This window comes from Zeus faber (genome assembly GCF_960531495.2).
Source record: "Zeus faber genome assembly, chromosome: 8".
NCBI classification, from domain to species: domain Eukaryota; kingdom Metazoa; phylum Chordata; class Actinopteri; order Zeiformes; family Zeidae; genus Zeus; species Zeus faber.
Genome location: NC_137195.1, coordinates 24,767,913 through 24,782,761, shown reverse-complemented (window position 1 = coordinate 24,782,761; position 14,849 = coordinate 24,767,913). Strand labels below are relative to the sequence as shown.

The 14,849-nt window shown below is 45.5% G+C and overlaps 2 protein-coding genes across 3 annotated transcripts in view; both read right to left on the bottom strand.

Moving 5' to 3' along the window:
* LOC307233869 (transmembrane protein 65-like) overlaps positions 1-5,640 on the bottom strand; it is a 50,321-nt gene extending 44,681 nt beyond the window's left edge. Inside the window, exons 1-2 of the mRNA XM_080005326.1 lie at positions 5,452-5,640; positions 4,131-4,479 (exon numbers count right to left, since the gene is read on the bottom strand). Of these exons, the coding sequence (XP_079861452.1) occupies positions 4,131-4,446 (316 nt within the window). The 5' untranslated portion in view covers positions 4,447-4,479; positions 5,452-5,640. The remainder of the gene's footprint in view (positions 1-4,130; positions 4,480-5,451) is intronic.
* Positions 5,641-9,149: 3,509 nt separating this feature from the next.
* Positions 9,150-14,849, bottom strand: part of LOC307233990 (protein MTSS 1-like) — a 70,102-nt gene continuing 64,402 nt past the window's right edge. The window contains exons 11-16 of one of the 2 annotated variants that reach the window (XM_080005513.1): positions 13,632-13,733; positions 12,606-12,884; positions 12,196-12,426; positions 11,946-12,105; positions 11,038-11,298; positions 9,150-10,778 (exon numbers count right to left, since the gene is read on the bottom strand). In XM_080005513.1, the coding sequence (XP_079861639.1) occupies positions 10,273-10,778; positions 11,038-11,298; positions 11,946-12,105; positions 12,196-12,426; positions 12,606-12,884; positions 13,632-13,733 (1,539 nt within the window). In that variant the 3' untranslated portion in view covers positions 9,150-10,272. The remainder of the gene's footprint in view (positions 10,779-11,037; positions 11,299-11,945; positions 12,106-12,195; positions 12,427-12,605; positions 12,885-13,631; positions 13,734-14,849) is intronic. The other variant, XM_080005514.1, reaches the window with a different exon arrangement.

The following is a 14,849-nucleotide window of genomic DNA, read 5'->3' as shown; positions in this document are numbered from 1 at the left end:
AATAAGTAGAGATAGAAGTTATCTACACTTTACCCCAGTAGTTCCCAGGGTAAAAGAGCGCTACTCTTAGCTAAGACTCAATTTCAAGCAGAATTAGACGAAGCGAGTCGTCTCAATGACATCTAGAGCCGGTTTTGGGTGGAACCAGCAGACGGTAGGTAGGCGACGAATCAACTCCTTCCTACACAAGGGGCACTGCCGGTCAGAGGCCAAATCACGGCGGAAGCCATCGCTTTTTCTTTTCTTGACGGACTGCAAGACCGGAAAGAGAAACGAGCTGGGGTGGGTCGCCGAAAACTTTAGACCACGTAACGCCGACGCATTCCAAAACAGATGGAAACAGTACAGATGAAATGTGTACTGGCATGGCACCAGCATCTCTTACACGTGTGTGTGTGTGTGTGTGTGTGTGTGTGTGTGTGTGTGTGTGTGTGTGTGTGTGTGTGTGTGTGTGTGTGTGTGTGTGTGTGTGTGTGTGTGTGTGTGTGTGTGTGTGTGTGTGTGTGTGTGTGTGTGTGTGTGTGCCATGGCCATAGTAAGACGACTTTGAGACACAGGTTTTCATTCATGCCAGTGCAAAAGTCCAATAGGCATGGATCTATCCCTAAATACAGTAGTTCTACAGACATATAACTTCTAAAAATTACAGTACAGCACATTACCATCTCATTGTCATTTTTTATATTTACTGACAGTAATAATCAGTTGTTCTATGATTTGTGTTCTACACGCATTTGTATGTTGAGAATTTGATATTTAATTGCACTGATCAAACAATTGACTATTCCATTTCACACTAGGTCTACATTTCCATTTTTATGTCAAATCCTATTGCTTTGTGATGGCAATCTTAACGAGTCTCGGTCGGTGAGGTCAGTAATATTTGCAAAACCACGCAAGGGCCCAGGAAATAGAGTAGTAAATCATTGTCATGAGACCCAACCACATCCCAACAAAGCTGCATTGAAAAGCCTCTTCTCTACAGAGACAGGCAAAGCAAAAAAGTCAATGATTTATCCTCTATGCGTAACACAAGGGTGTGAGACTTAGCAATAAATCACATCTGAGGGTATACAGGTTTTTCATCAGGCTGTCGTATATTTTATAATATCAGAGCCAAGTGATATTTTACCGATATTGCCCAACCCTATTAAGAGTTCTGTTGCGTCTGCTCAAAATAGAGTATTTTTAAATCCCAGCATATCCCGTGCTCAAATTGCTCACTGTAGCGTGGGGGTGGTGTGGTGTAAGCAGCCACACCTGTCTAGGGTCCAGGGTGGCTGTACGCCTGTTGCCCGTTAGAGCAATCAACGAGCAACAGGTAAATCACCCGTCCCCCCACACACACACACAGGGAGAGCTTCTGTCACGACCTGTGTCCATCTGCTCCCAGGTTGTTCCATCTTGCCCGCGCTCTGCAATGAACTGTATAGTCTGTTTGCAACATCTCTGCCTGTGTCTCCGCGTCGGAGGGCCCTGAAAACACGACTCGGCGTGGCGTGTGACAGGCGGAACTGTCACACCCACTTAGAAACGTACATACATTCTGAATAACTGTGTCGCTTTATAATTATTAGAGAACTGGGTGAGATTTACTTCAGAGTTCTGAAATCTTCTTGAAAATTCCTGTGACAAGTGCTTACCCTACGTACAGTTTCCCCGCACACAACAACGCTAAATGTTTGGCTTTCAAGTCTTACTCATTATGGAGGAAGACCATCAACCAAGGGACAGAAAAACAGCAGAAAAAAACAGAGCGGCACTCGGCTCTCTCTCTCTCTCTCTCTCTCTAATTAATGCCATTAATAACATATATTTTTGATAAAAATAAGAATAATAAAAAAAATAGAACCCAGATTTATTTACTTGTCGATGCCACCGTCAACACCAAAAAGTCAATAATAATAATAATAGTGGATGGGTCCCGCATCATTACCGCTAACTAAAAGTTACACTTAAAATTAAAAGAGTTTATTTATCAGCCCATCTCCTCCACATATGCATTAGTGGGTTATTTATCAAGCTAATAGCCAGGCCCCAGGTAGCCTTGGTATTTGTACAGCTACACTCTCACAATCGCACAATTCATGAGCTATTTAGGTCAAATATTCCCCAGCGATTCACACTGAAACGCACTGCGAATGCAGGTAGGGAAAGGCATTTCAAGGAAGCTGACGGAAGACCCGAAAGCTAGAGAAAAGGGCGTAGGAGTATCAACGTCCCGGATCCTGTTGTTTCTGCTGTGTAGGCAGCTGCACAATGTGCCAATGTGCAGCTGCAGATTAGTACCACCTCAAACGGCGATGGGTAGATTGTAAAGGTGTTGGATATGGGATTTCTACCTTGGATAAAAAAGAGGAACATCCGGTCCAGGGTTGAAATCGGCAGTTGAGGGCGGGTGCAAAGCTCTCTTGAAGCCAAAAAATAAAAATAAATCATCGAGCTGTCTGAACAATGGCACAAGAGCAATGAGTGCGAGGGGAAGAAGGAAGTCATTGGAGCCATGGGAACTACATTGGCAAAGGTAGTTTCAAAGGAGTGAAGGTACGGTGTCCTCAAATGGACACAAAGTATTAACTGCTCAATTAAATAGAGCTCAACCCTGGATCGAGGGTTTTCATTATTAGTCATAATGTCGTAACCATCCTAGGTACAGTAGACTTACCCGGGCTACAGAAACGATGGTATATGCTCCTGTAGATGCCACAAGTCTGTGTGGTACCAACCTTGTTCGTTGTCATGGAGAATTACGTCGTTACGTCGTTTTACGGCAGTTTTTACGTCACTGTCGGCGAGTGAGTTACTGTTACCACGAAACTCTACGATCGTTCACGTACGGTAACCACAGAGCAATATAATTAACAACATTTTTTTTTTTTTTTGGTATTTTTAGAGCTTGTGATGGTGATTATTGTGCGTAATCATCGGGCGTCATGACATTTCACTGCATATATGTATGACAGTATGTATATGTATGTGACAAATAATCTCTTGAACTTGAACTTGAACTTGAATATAAACACTATAATAATGAAGAATCAAGAAGAAGTGCCCTAAACTATCGTTAGGTTGGAACTCGTCGGAAAGGTATCATTCGCAGTGGTTTATGGGATGAATAGTTCCTTCACTATTCTAAAAACTTAGAAGGATTTTCTGAAACGTCAGCGGAGTGAATGGAGACGTTCAAATAGTGGACGTTCACTGTTGAGCTCTACACCAAGAATTTCAACTTAGACTGTAATATATCGCATGTACGCTTACTGAAGACCTCCGTATCGGAATGGACGTTGTTTCACGCCCCAAGCTCCCTCCACCTCGGGAACGCCTTTTCTCAGCAAACAGTTGGATGTGTATAGGCACAGTCTATTTCACCTATGTTGTGTGTGTACTACATATTGTCATAGTTTCATTCTCAGTATACAGTATTAACAGAGGCTGTATGTCACACAGTCCCCACCTCACACCAAAACCATGTCTTGACCGGCAGAATGATAATAATAGGATAATGATCGGTGCTGTGATTTCCACAGATTTCAATCGGGCTTATGGATGGATAAATCCCTTTTTAAACAGGAGTTTTAAACCGGCACAGCAGGGAGATGCCCTTGGATCGGGGATGAAGAGCGACGTAACGATTTAAACATCTACGGTGACACTTTCTTATATTTTCTGTTGTAAAAGACAAAGAACAAGTGTCTGATGTACTGTAGCTCATTGTGCCGGGAAGAGCTCAAACTAGCGTTGATTTTTCGCTGTTGCGCTGTTTTCCACGGAATTAAGATCGTCCGTTCATCTCGACGGGGCGCTCTGAGCCAAAGAGTACTGTATATCAGTGGTACATCACAGCCTCTCAAAGAGCCCGGTTGCTCTTTTTGCAGATCAGAATTGGCAATGCAGGAATTGGTTCTGTGGACCACATATTAAACACTGCTGAAAATCTGCGTGATCCCCCTCTAAGTTCGTTGTGGAGACTCTTGGCTAATTGACTTGACTAATGGCTCATAGGTCAATAGGCCTAGTATGCTCTCGAAACATGACATATAACGGGCTAGTTCATCATTGACTGAACATTGTAGTGCACACAGCCCCTATCAATAATGCAGCCCCCCACCCCCTTAGTCCATACCAACCTTGAGCTATGGCTATCGACTCGAAGCGGTGCAGCTCCCGCAGCAGGCAGGTGCGCTCCGAGGGGTGCAGGCTATAAATAAACTCCTTGGCCCCCCGGGGGGAGTTCAGGGGCTCCATGGGCTCCTTCAGAGGGTGCGTGCCCAGGTGGCGCCTCTGCACGAACATCGCCGGGAGAGAGCGCGGGGGAAGCAACGGCGACCGGGACGGAAGGAGAGAACCATCACGGGGGCCGCCGTCGGGGCCGCCTCTCGGCAGCCCGGCGACCGCTCGGAGGGAGTGGGCGGGACGCAGGGCTCTCTGCAGACCAGGCAGCATCTCGGACAGATGGAGTAACGCGCGCCGAAAGACCTGGTGGAGGGACATGGGGAGGGTAAGAAACTGATCGCTAATGTCACTCGAGGTGCACAATTTTTCAAGATTCAAGACGCCTCATTTGTCAAGGTCAGTGCAGTGCAAGCCTGAGAGGGCAAGTCCAAAGGCCGTTCAAAATAAAGTAGGTAGAGTCATAAAAAAATGATGATAATAATAAAATCGTAGCATTTTCAACAATCAAAAGATATCAGTCAAAAAATATATTGGTAAATTATATGTATATGAATAGGTATGTACTGTATGCACGGTAGCAGCAGATTTATGTGTACAATGTGCAATGGGAAAATGTACAATCACCATACCATATCACACACACACACACACACACACACACACATACACTCAATAGGCATAGAGAGGCCACATTCAAGTTGTAAAGGCTGTTTGTCTTGACATTGGCCCTACTGCAAAACCAACACGTCACCATTATTGATTGATTGATTGATTTGTGCACTAGGGACCATGTACATTATGAGCCATGAATGCTGCCATTTGATGCACTGGACCCGATTAAGCTTCAGCTTGTTTTCCTCTGCGGCCCCTGTCAGAGGAAAACTGTCAGGTCGCAATGAATTCATTTTTACTATATAACACGTATACTACATGTGCCACACTATCCACAGTGCAATAACAGTGCAGATACACAATCACATGACATAACACAGACAAGGCGATGACACACACTGGGGGGGGGGGGGGGGGGTCCAGAAGTGTATTAAAATGAAACAAAAATGCGTGGAAATGCCTGGAAGTGCATGAAAAGCACCAGCATGCACAAGACAGGCTGAGTTTGTTTTTTTTGGGGGGGGGGGGGGGGGGGGGGGGGGGGTAGAGTACACTGGGAGGCAAGGCCTGGAGGTTAGGGTGGAATGGAGCTGGGAACTATGTCACCGAAGCACCGGGACCGGAGTCCACTTCGTTCCAACTCGCGGAGGCGACGGGACGCACCTTGGAGATGACGCTGCGCCGTCCCGTCCAAGAGCGTCCTGCGCGGGGGCTGGGAAGTCGGGTCGCCGCCGCCCCGGTGCGCAGCGCTGCGTCCGAACGAAACCACGCGGCACAACGGATGAGGGCCGGAGCGGGCCCTACTGGCGCGGAGACGCTGGTTCGCGGCCGACACGCAGCGTCGGATGAGACGAAGACCCCATCGCCGGGAACCGTCTGCGGAGCGGGAGCGGGAGCGGAGGATGGGAGGGCGGAGGATGGGAGGGCGGAGGATGGGAGGGCGGAGGATGGGAGGGCGGAGCGACGACCGCCCTGCGGCTGGTCCCGGTCGGGCCGCCCCCCCCCCCCCCCCTTGCCTCCTCCCGGGACATGGACCAATCACGGCGCGGTTTTCAGGCGACGCAGGGATGGCGTCAGCGTGCTGCGTAAACGCTGGCGTTGGGGGCCAAAAAAAAAAAAAACCCCCAAAAAACCCCCAACACAACAACACTATGACGTAAATCCAACGCTCTGAAAGCCCGTGAACCGGAACCTCGGAATAAAGACCTTTTCTGTTGGGATAAGTGCAGGGGAACGGGGGCATTTTAAATCGGAATTTCGGGGTAGATGACTCTGGTCCGACTCCCGCTTTTCGCTTACCGACCTGATGACAAACGCATATTCGTTTATATATGTGTTGTTATTTATCTGACATAATAGAACATGTGTAGTCGTTTTAATGCCAAAACACTAATTCAGCGCAGACAGTTACTGCAGACTTTGCACGTACACCTATGTCAACCAAGGCAGACAAGAGTTCGGTCGGGGGTTCGGGGCTACCGACTCGAGTTGCAGATTTCCGAGGCCGAGCGGAACGCAGCGTCAGTACGTCAGGAACGCCGGACACATTTTCTTACGTCACCAAGGCCGCAACCTGTCAAACGACGTCAGCATTGGATACGTTCCACTGGCTGGTTTATGGGGGCTACTTGTCGTTTAGTTTTTCGACGTTTTTGTTGTAATGAATAGTCTTCGGATAATTCGAGAATTTATGAATGCATTTAGAATGTTTGCTTTTCTTTTTGCGTTGTAACCAGGTGGTGTAGTGTGTTGCAGCGGCGTTGAGTTGAAAGCTGCTATACAAATAAATATTATTATTACTAGCAGATAAATTGTTTTATATATTATTATATATGCTTTTTTCCCCCCCACCGTGGTGCAAGGTCACACTGATTTAAGATTGTTTGGGATATTTGAATAAATCCGTTTTCTTTCAAACCCATTTGACTGCCTATGTTTGACACTACCTACCCCTAGTGGCCGAGACACACTACTGCATTACTCGGTTCAGTATTTGACAAATAAATGGAGATGGACAAAAAATAAATCATAAAACCTTTTCTAATAAAAATGTTCAGGCTTCCAATGTATCATGGATTTGCCTACACGTCGTTTGCTGTAGGCCTCACTTATGTCAACGTTTTCAGTTAAATAAATAAATGGTATACAGAGTATAACCTACATGCGTGCCTGCATATCTTTAAGAAGCTGTGTATTTTTACTGAACTTAAAACACTAAAAACACCCTGTCACACAGATGGTAACAAATAGGTCAAAGCTGGTCGATTTATTGTCATTGGAGAGGTTTTAGAAGAAAAAAAAGTGTGTGTGTGTGTGTGTGTGTGTGTGTGTGTGTGTGTGTGTGTGTGTCTATCATAAACAGCGGCAAATTTAAAAAGTCACCATCCCAGTCAGTCAGAGCAAACTGTATCCTTTTTATTATGTCGGTTAAGCGTCCAATAAACAGCAGAAACAAAATCAAACAAAGCAATCATTTACGTCTGAAACGGTGCGTCACGCCCTGTTTGACTGTACAGGAAGGGGAGAGAGAGAGAGAGAGAGAGAGATCAACTCACTCACAGACTGCCACCTGGAATCCAGGTTTAGATGTACAGAGTAAAACCTTCACAACAACCAGAAGCTTCATTTGTGCAGCCTGTATTATCTGGCAACTCTCTATATAATCTAATTTAAGTATGTGAATGCAAGTGTTCTGCACATGGAAATTACAATTTAGCCTTTACAATGGGACAAAAAGAAAATGGAAGTTTTTACAGAAGTTTTGAATATAGGTGGACGGATGTTATTACAAATTAAGTCACATTTTATGTAATATGCAGTATATAGGGATTGGCTTTTCCCCCCGAAATATCTCAGCGACGTTTTTCTCTTTGTTCGATAAATCTCAACTACACTCATCATCGCCCATTCACTTCTATCTTTCCTATTGAAGATACGATAGGGGGAAAAAAAGAAAATAAACCACTATATTAAAGTCATCCTAGAATGCATATAACATTGTGGGGCAAAACATGGTGCTTTTTTAGGAAGAGGGGGATTACAAACGACAATGACAATATCAAAAAGCATAGCACCTTTTGATACAGGCAATGTGCAATTTCATCAAATTAAACTAAAGGGTGGTCATTTCAATGTTTGGATGGGTTGAAATTTTGGATGGTGTTGAATCTACATCGTATTATTCATATCTGGGATTTTTCTAGGTATCAATAACCAATATCAAATGTGAAATCGATACAATTGCCGCAATTCATTTTGTAAATAAAAGAAAACAAAACAACCCCATCTAAATGAAAACCATGTGGTGACTGCCTGCATTGCTGGAAGACCCAATAAGCGACTTGAAACATCAAATACTCAACACTGAAGAAATAAAAGAAACAGAAAGATCTATAGCAATGGATGTTTCGGGCAATACATGCACATAGAGGGAAAATAAATTCACCGATATTCTGCAGGTATAAGTATAAAAATTAATAAAATGGGGAGAGAGAGGAAAAAATAAATAAAAAATAACATTTGTGTGAGATCCTGGGCCTGGGGATGGATAAAGTATATTTACATTTTTATACATTTGATATAGATTAGCCATGGCCTCAGTGCTGGAACTCAAACAACAAATACACGTCAATGACAAACACAGAGGATTAGTACTCATTGATACCAACTGCTTTTTAAATCACCTACAGTATTAAAAGGCTGCCAGTGGAGGAAAATGAAGAACTATTTTATTATATATATTTTTTTAAACAATTAAAATGAAGAAAACACGCATTTAAGGCTGACCATGCATTACTTAAATCATAAACTTGACTTTGAGTAGTATTCTTCTTGAGCCTGGATGGGGACCTGGACAGAGTTTAAGTAAATATAAATTCCTAAACTGGACTCTTTATGACCCATATAAAAAAACATATATATATATATATATATATATATATATACACATACACACACACATCTTTATATATATATATATATTCACACACATACATACATAGACACATATATATACACACACACATATATATATACACACACACATATATATATACACACATACATATATATATATATATATACACATACATACATACATATATAATATATATATATACATATAAATATATACGTACTGTACACACATATAAATACACATATATATATACACACACACACACTGTATATAGATAGATGTATATAGATAGATATATATATATCTATATATATCTATCTATATACACACACACACACACACACACACACACACACACACACACACACACACACACACAAAAAGCAACTGCCAGAGGTCAGGCTACCTGCACTTTTTTACATAAGGTGATGACTGATGTGTTCATTATATTGGATAACAACACAGAAGAAAAAATTTAAACAACTTTTTTATTATTGCAGCTTACAGTATAACCCATTTTTTCAACATATCATAATTTCGCAACACAAACATTTTAAACATAAACATTTCAAGGCTCAACAAGTCGGCCCCGAGTCTCACATATCATGTTTTAATCATACTTAAATTGAAGTAAATGTTTTATTTTTCCCATGTCACATGTTTTTCTACTTTATAAACAAGGCAAAATGCAGAAAAAGCTTAATATAATAATACAGATTATGTGATATTCATAAGGGGGAAAAAAAAAAAATCAAGTCACCCCTCTGCCCTGACCAAAAAAAAGCAAGAGGATTATTAAAAAAATGCATGAATTAAGAATTAAGTTAACACACGACTCCATCCATTTAAACCACCAAATTCTGGAAGATGGAGAAACTGGAAAACCATTTGCAAACCACCAGTGCACAGCAGGTGGAGGCATCAAGAATGGTGTAAATCGTATAAACACAGATCTCTAGACCGTCCACTGAGAGGCGCTGTTTCTTTGCATGACGCACACAGACCCCAATGCGGATTCCAGCTCTCTGGAGGGAAGGAAGGCTGACTGAGCGGCGTCTCTTTCGGATAACGAGCATCTCTCTTTCAGTCAACTTCGGGGGTTTAATTCAACTTAAACTCTGTGAATTTGTTCTTTGGTTCAAGGACCCCGCGGTGTTTCACCAGGGGCCCCTGGGAAAAGTCAGGAGGATAAAGTAAAGAAATACTTTTCTACCGGTCTGGATAAACGGCCGTCACAGGCTTCTCTCTGGAACTTCGTTTGTGTTTAAGGGAAAAAAAAAACCCACAGTTAATAATGTCGGCCATATATAAAATCTTCGGCTCTGTCACGGTGTCCCAACACATCCTAGATCGTTTTGAAATGTACGACTTAAAAGAATTATATAATACGCTCTACAGCACGATGAAATGAGAAGAACACGAGAACAGGTGGAGGGTTCCTTGCCACTCCTTAGACTTTTTAAAGCTTGAATCTATACGTGATTGTTTTTCTTCCGACTCCTCTGCCACTGATATACTAGGACGGCGTTTGCGTAGCTGGGTGGCTTGGTCTGGCGTTCCATCTTGGATCAGGCCACGCGTGGGGCCGAGCGGTCGTTGGTGAGGGTCCTCTTCAGCTTGACCCCCTTCCGGATGGCCACCAGCATGTTGCCCTCTGCCTCCGTTCCCTCCGTCTCTGCTCCTCCACCTTCGGCGTCGGTGGGAGGTGGGCGGGCGGGCGGGTTGGTGGACGCCTGGCCGCTCCAGCACTCCACCGGCAAGACCCCCACCTCCTCTCCACCTCCCCGCTTGTGAGACTCTGGACCCCCCCGCCTCTCCTCCTCCACCTCCCTCCCCCTCCCCTCTCTGTCCCGGCCGTCTTTGAGGTCGGGCACGGTGGGGATCTGCACGGGGATGACGGGTGTGCGGATGGGGATGGGGCCGGCCCCTGGCAGGGAACCCGAGCGGCGGGCGGCAGGCTTGGTGGAGGGCGTGCGGCGGATGGTGGCCACGCCAGGCGTGACCAAGGGTGGCCCCTGGCCATGTGAGTAGCAGGCGGAGCCTGGGTAGACCCCTTGGACTGAGTAGCAGGAGGCTGGGGGATCAGTGGGGGGTAAATAAAATGAATGTTAGTCAATTGATGAATGATGAATCAATACTCCCCAGATGACTGGGCAGAACCTTTGCGTTTCACGGTTTACAGGGAAAGAGGATATTAATTGCCACAAAACGTTTTGATACCCATCCAATCGGCAGCTAGCTTTCACTGGCACATCAAAGTAGTGAGACATACAGGATTATTTTTTACATTAGCTACTGTAGTAACTAGGAAGAACTTTTCACATGTCAATCACCTGTAGGGGTGGGGGGATAGGCCCCTGTGTGGATGGGTGTGGAGGGGTAGGGACCCCCGGGGTAGGCCCCGTGGACGGCCGGGTGGGGGCTCTGTGTGCTGGGCAGGCCGGCGGTGGAGGCGGGCCGCTTGGCCTGGAACATGCGGCGGTAGGACTGGCTGATGTCGCTGTTGCGGGGGATTGTGGAGGACTTGTCGAAGTCAGACGGTGGCTGCTCGCACTCCGGGTCCCCAGCCATGGAAAAGTAGTCGTAGTCTGACACTGGGGGGAGGGGGGGGAAAAAAAAGAGGGGTTTCAATGGAACTTTATGGACAAAATTTGTGAGAGAGAGAGACAGTGACTATGACATAGAGAGATTTAAGGTAATGTTTCACATAAATGTAAATTTGGTAATCTGTATGATTATTATTATTTTTAAATTCCATGTTTGATAATTTATTTAGATGGCTGTTTCTAAGAAACAGCCATTCAATGTATATGGGTTATGCATGCGCTCCTCCTTTAAGCTGTTTCCATTGTTGGTGGCGGGGTCCGTCTTTCCCACCAAGAATGCAGTGATCGGGTTAAGCGAAGATCTGTAGCAATGTGAATAACTCTTTACTGCCAACATCAGCTACGCTGACCTAAAAAATATTACTCATGTGTTTGGTGCAAATTGAAGTGAAAACAGAGCAATTGGTAATCAGGATTGTTAGTGATCATTGAAGCACTTTGTATTGTCTGACTTTTTTTGTTTCAAAAACAGTTTGGGTTGAGCACGGGTCACATGAACAACTTTTTTGTCTCTGATTGGTTGATGGGGAACTTGTGCCAGAAAAGCCTAGATGCCAAACAGATTGATGGTTTGAAACAAAATCTTTGGACAAAATCTGCCTCAAATTCGTCCAAATACCCCAAAACTGAGGTACCTTGTGAAGGAATTGTGTCTTCCGAGCAGCAGGGGGTGTTGGTCTGGGTGCTGTACCCGCTGGAGCACTGGATGGAGTCTCTGCTGGACCTCTGGGTGTCCAGCTGTAGGCCTCTGGACAGGGCCACGGCCAGCTCCTCATGGGCCTCTATATCACCAGCCTGGAAGTAAAGAGGACGGACAAACTAAGGATCCACTTACTGAAAGTTTTTGGAAATAGAGTATATATACAGTATATATCTGAGAATCACCTTGGGATGGGGGGCCATCACTCTAGTCCTCTTCTCCTCTAATGGGATGGAAGCGTGTGTGGGTGCCTCTGGCCCCGACAGCGGGGCCAGGGCAGAGACCGGGCCAGGGGGGACACATCCATTACTGCTGGCACAGCCATTACTGTCCAGCGCCGGTGCACAGTCCTTGTCCTTCCTCCTCCTCAGGGTGTTGACCACGGGCTGGTCGTAAGGCCCGGGTTTAGCCCAGTCCTATCAGGGCCAAAACAAGACTCAATATCAGTCTTGTATCTGTCTTGACTGCACTGGGGAAACTTCACCTCTACTAAATTCAACATGACCAGCAACACAAATGAAAAAGAGAAAACAAAAAGGGATGGAATGATGCATGGAAGGATAAAAGATGATGATGATGGTGGCGGGGAACCGACCTTCCAGCTGGGGACCCGAGATGAAGGCACCATGCCGGAGCCCAGCGTGCAGTAGTGGGGGAAGTCTGGGAGCAGGGCGGAGGCGGGACGTAGCCACACGCGGGTGGGGCAGGAGGAAGTGGAGGGAGAGGAGGAGGTGGGGGTCGGGGGGGTGGAGGAGGAGCAGGGAGACGGAGGGATGAAGGGGAAGGCCGTCCCGCTGCCTGAGCCCAAACTCCCCCCGTTGCCCGGCAGGTAGGGGGAATCGGCTGGGGCGTAGTGGTCGAAACCGTTGGACAGCTGGGTGGGGGCGAGTGGGTATATGGGTGGGCCGGGAATAACAGAAAAAAAAAAAAATGCAAAATGGGACAAATTATTGAAATGAAAAAAATAATAAATAAAAAGCACACACCATGGATAGCACAACAGGTTACACGGCATAAAATGAAAAATAAACAATGAAGAGGGAAAAATCTTCAAATTTTACAAAAAGTGGATGAAGGATGCACATTGACCATATCAACACTCATAGCAGATTTATACATTTGGGGACGTTTTGACGACCTAACCAAAATCGGAGTAATTAGGGTTTCACTGAAACCCTTTTTCTGTGTTGATGAGAACTTAAAAGCCCCAAACTTTAAGTACTGGCTGATTCCAAGTGTAGATCCTATTACTTTGATTGAAAAATAGAAAATTGTAATGTTGCTACTTTGTTAGGAAGTTATCATACCAGTTTCATCTTGAATGAAAGATTCTGTACAATACCGAGCCCTGGCCATGCCACACATCTAATCTTCACCAGATACAGAAGTTTCCAAAGAAGGTGTCGGGAACGGAACACAAGGACATCGGGCGTAACCGGTAGTTTTTGAGTGTTTGCTGCCCATGATTTAAGAGTTTTACTCTACTTGGACCTATCAGGAGTGGGGTTTAAAAACAGCGTCATGTCTGCAGCCTCGGAAGCTTTCGTTTTAGGGGGGGGGGGGGCTGGGAAAGAGGAGGCAGTACAGCGAGCAGCGTGCGGGGGGTGAAGGGGAGCTTCACCTTGTCGGCAGCGGCAGGAGCTAAAGAGGACGAGGAGTCGCTGCAGTCGCTGTGGGGCAGAGCAGCCTCTGAGGCCTCAGAGGAGCTGGAACTGGGACAGGACTGGAGAGAGAAGGAGAAGGAAAGAGAGAAAGAAGGGGGGCAGATAGAAGATGCGGTGTAAATATAGAAGATGAAGGAGGGATGAGGGAAGGAGAGAGCAGGGTGGACGCGTGACAGGCCAACGGGTAACGTGCACCGGGGAAGAGAGAGTCGGTGGAGGGGGGGTTTGAAAAAGCAGAGGGAGACATTTTGTTAGACACAGAAGCGGAACATTTTCACATCAGCACTGTCAAGTGACTACGAAAAGCAGAACGCAGAGCAGTGCACTGGGACTGTTAATAGCGTTAATTACAGCTTTTCTGGTGTTAGAAAGGGGGGAAAAATAATGCAGCGCATCACGGTGTTCCGCTCAACAGAGCTTTGGGACATGTCGTTATCATATAGAGAATAGATATCGTCTGGCATTTGGGTTATTGTTGGTTTGTGATATCGTGAAACACCGTCTCGAGGACTCATTTTCTGAACTTCATAGACTGTTCTAATCAACACCTCTACCCGCTTGGTTATAATATCCACATTACCATGACAGGTTCTCAAATGTTTCTTGTGTGTATTGCCATGACCGATATTGAGGTATTCATCAAAGAATATTGCAATATTGGTCTATTTTCTTAATTTATTTTGTCAATATTACCCATCTTAAATTGCCCATGTTTAAATGTACATCTCTCAGACAGAGGACGTGAGGTTTGGCTGCTATGCAGCATCGCTTCCCCAATAATTTTTATGAAAATATCAAAATAACTCAGTCCGACATTTCCTTTGGGAGGGATAGACAGATAGGTGGCAATAAAGCAGCTCGGGCTCTGTAGTGGGAAAATGGGCTTATGGGTAAAGCCTCGCTTGGCAACGACGCGGTGAGGAAGCTGTTGTTGCTGGCCCGCGAACAGACCTCAACCACCGAGCGTGCACAGAGTCGGGCCAATTCTCAGGGCTTCTTCTCCCTCTAACAGTAACGGGTTGGGTTGGGCCTGGCCAAACCGCTTCCAATCAATCACATTAAACCTTCTCTTGGCGTCTGCAGTAAGACATCATTCCAGGCACTCTTGGTTCTCGGCCCTGCCAGCAATCACAGCAAATTCCCATCCTGGTGAGCACCCAAGAGCTGGCCCCACG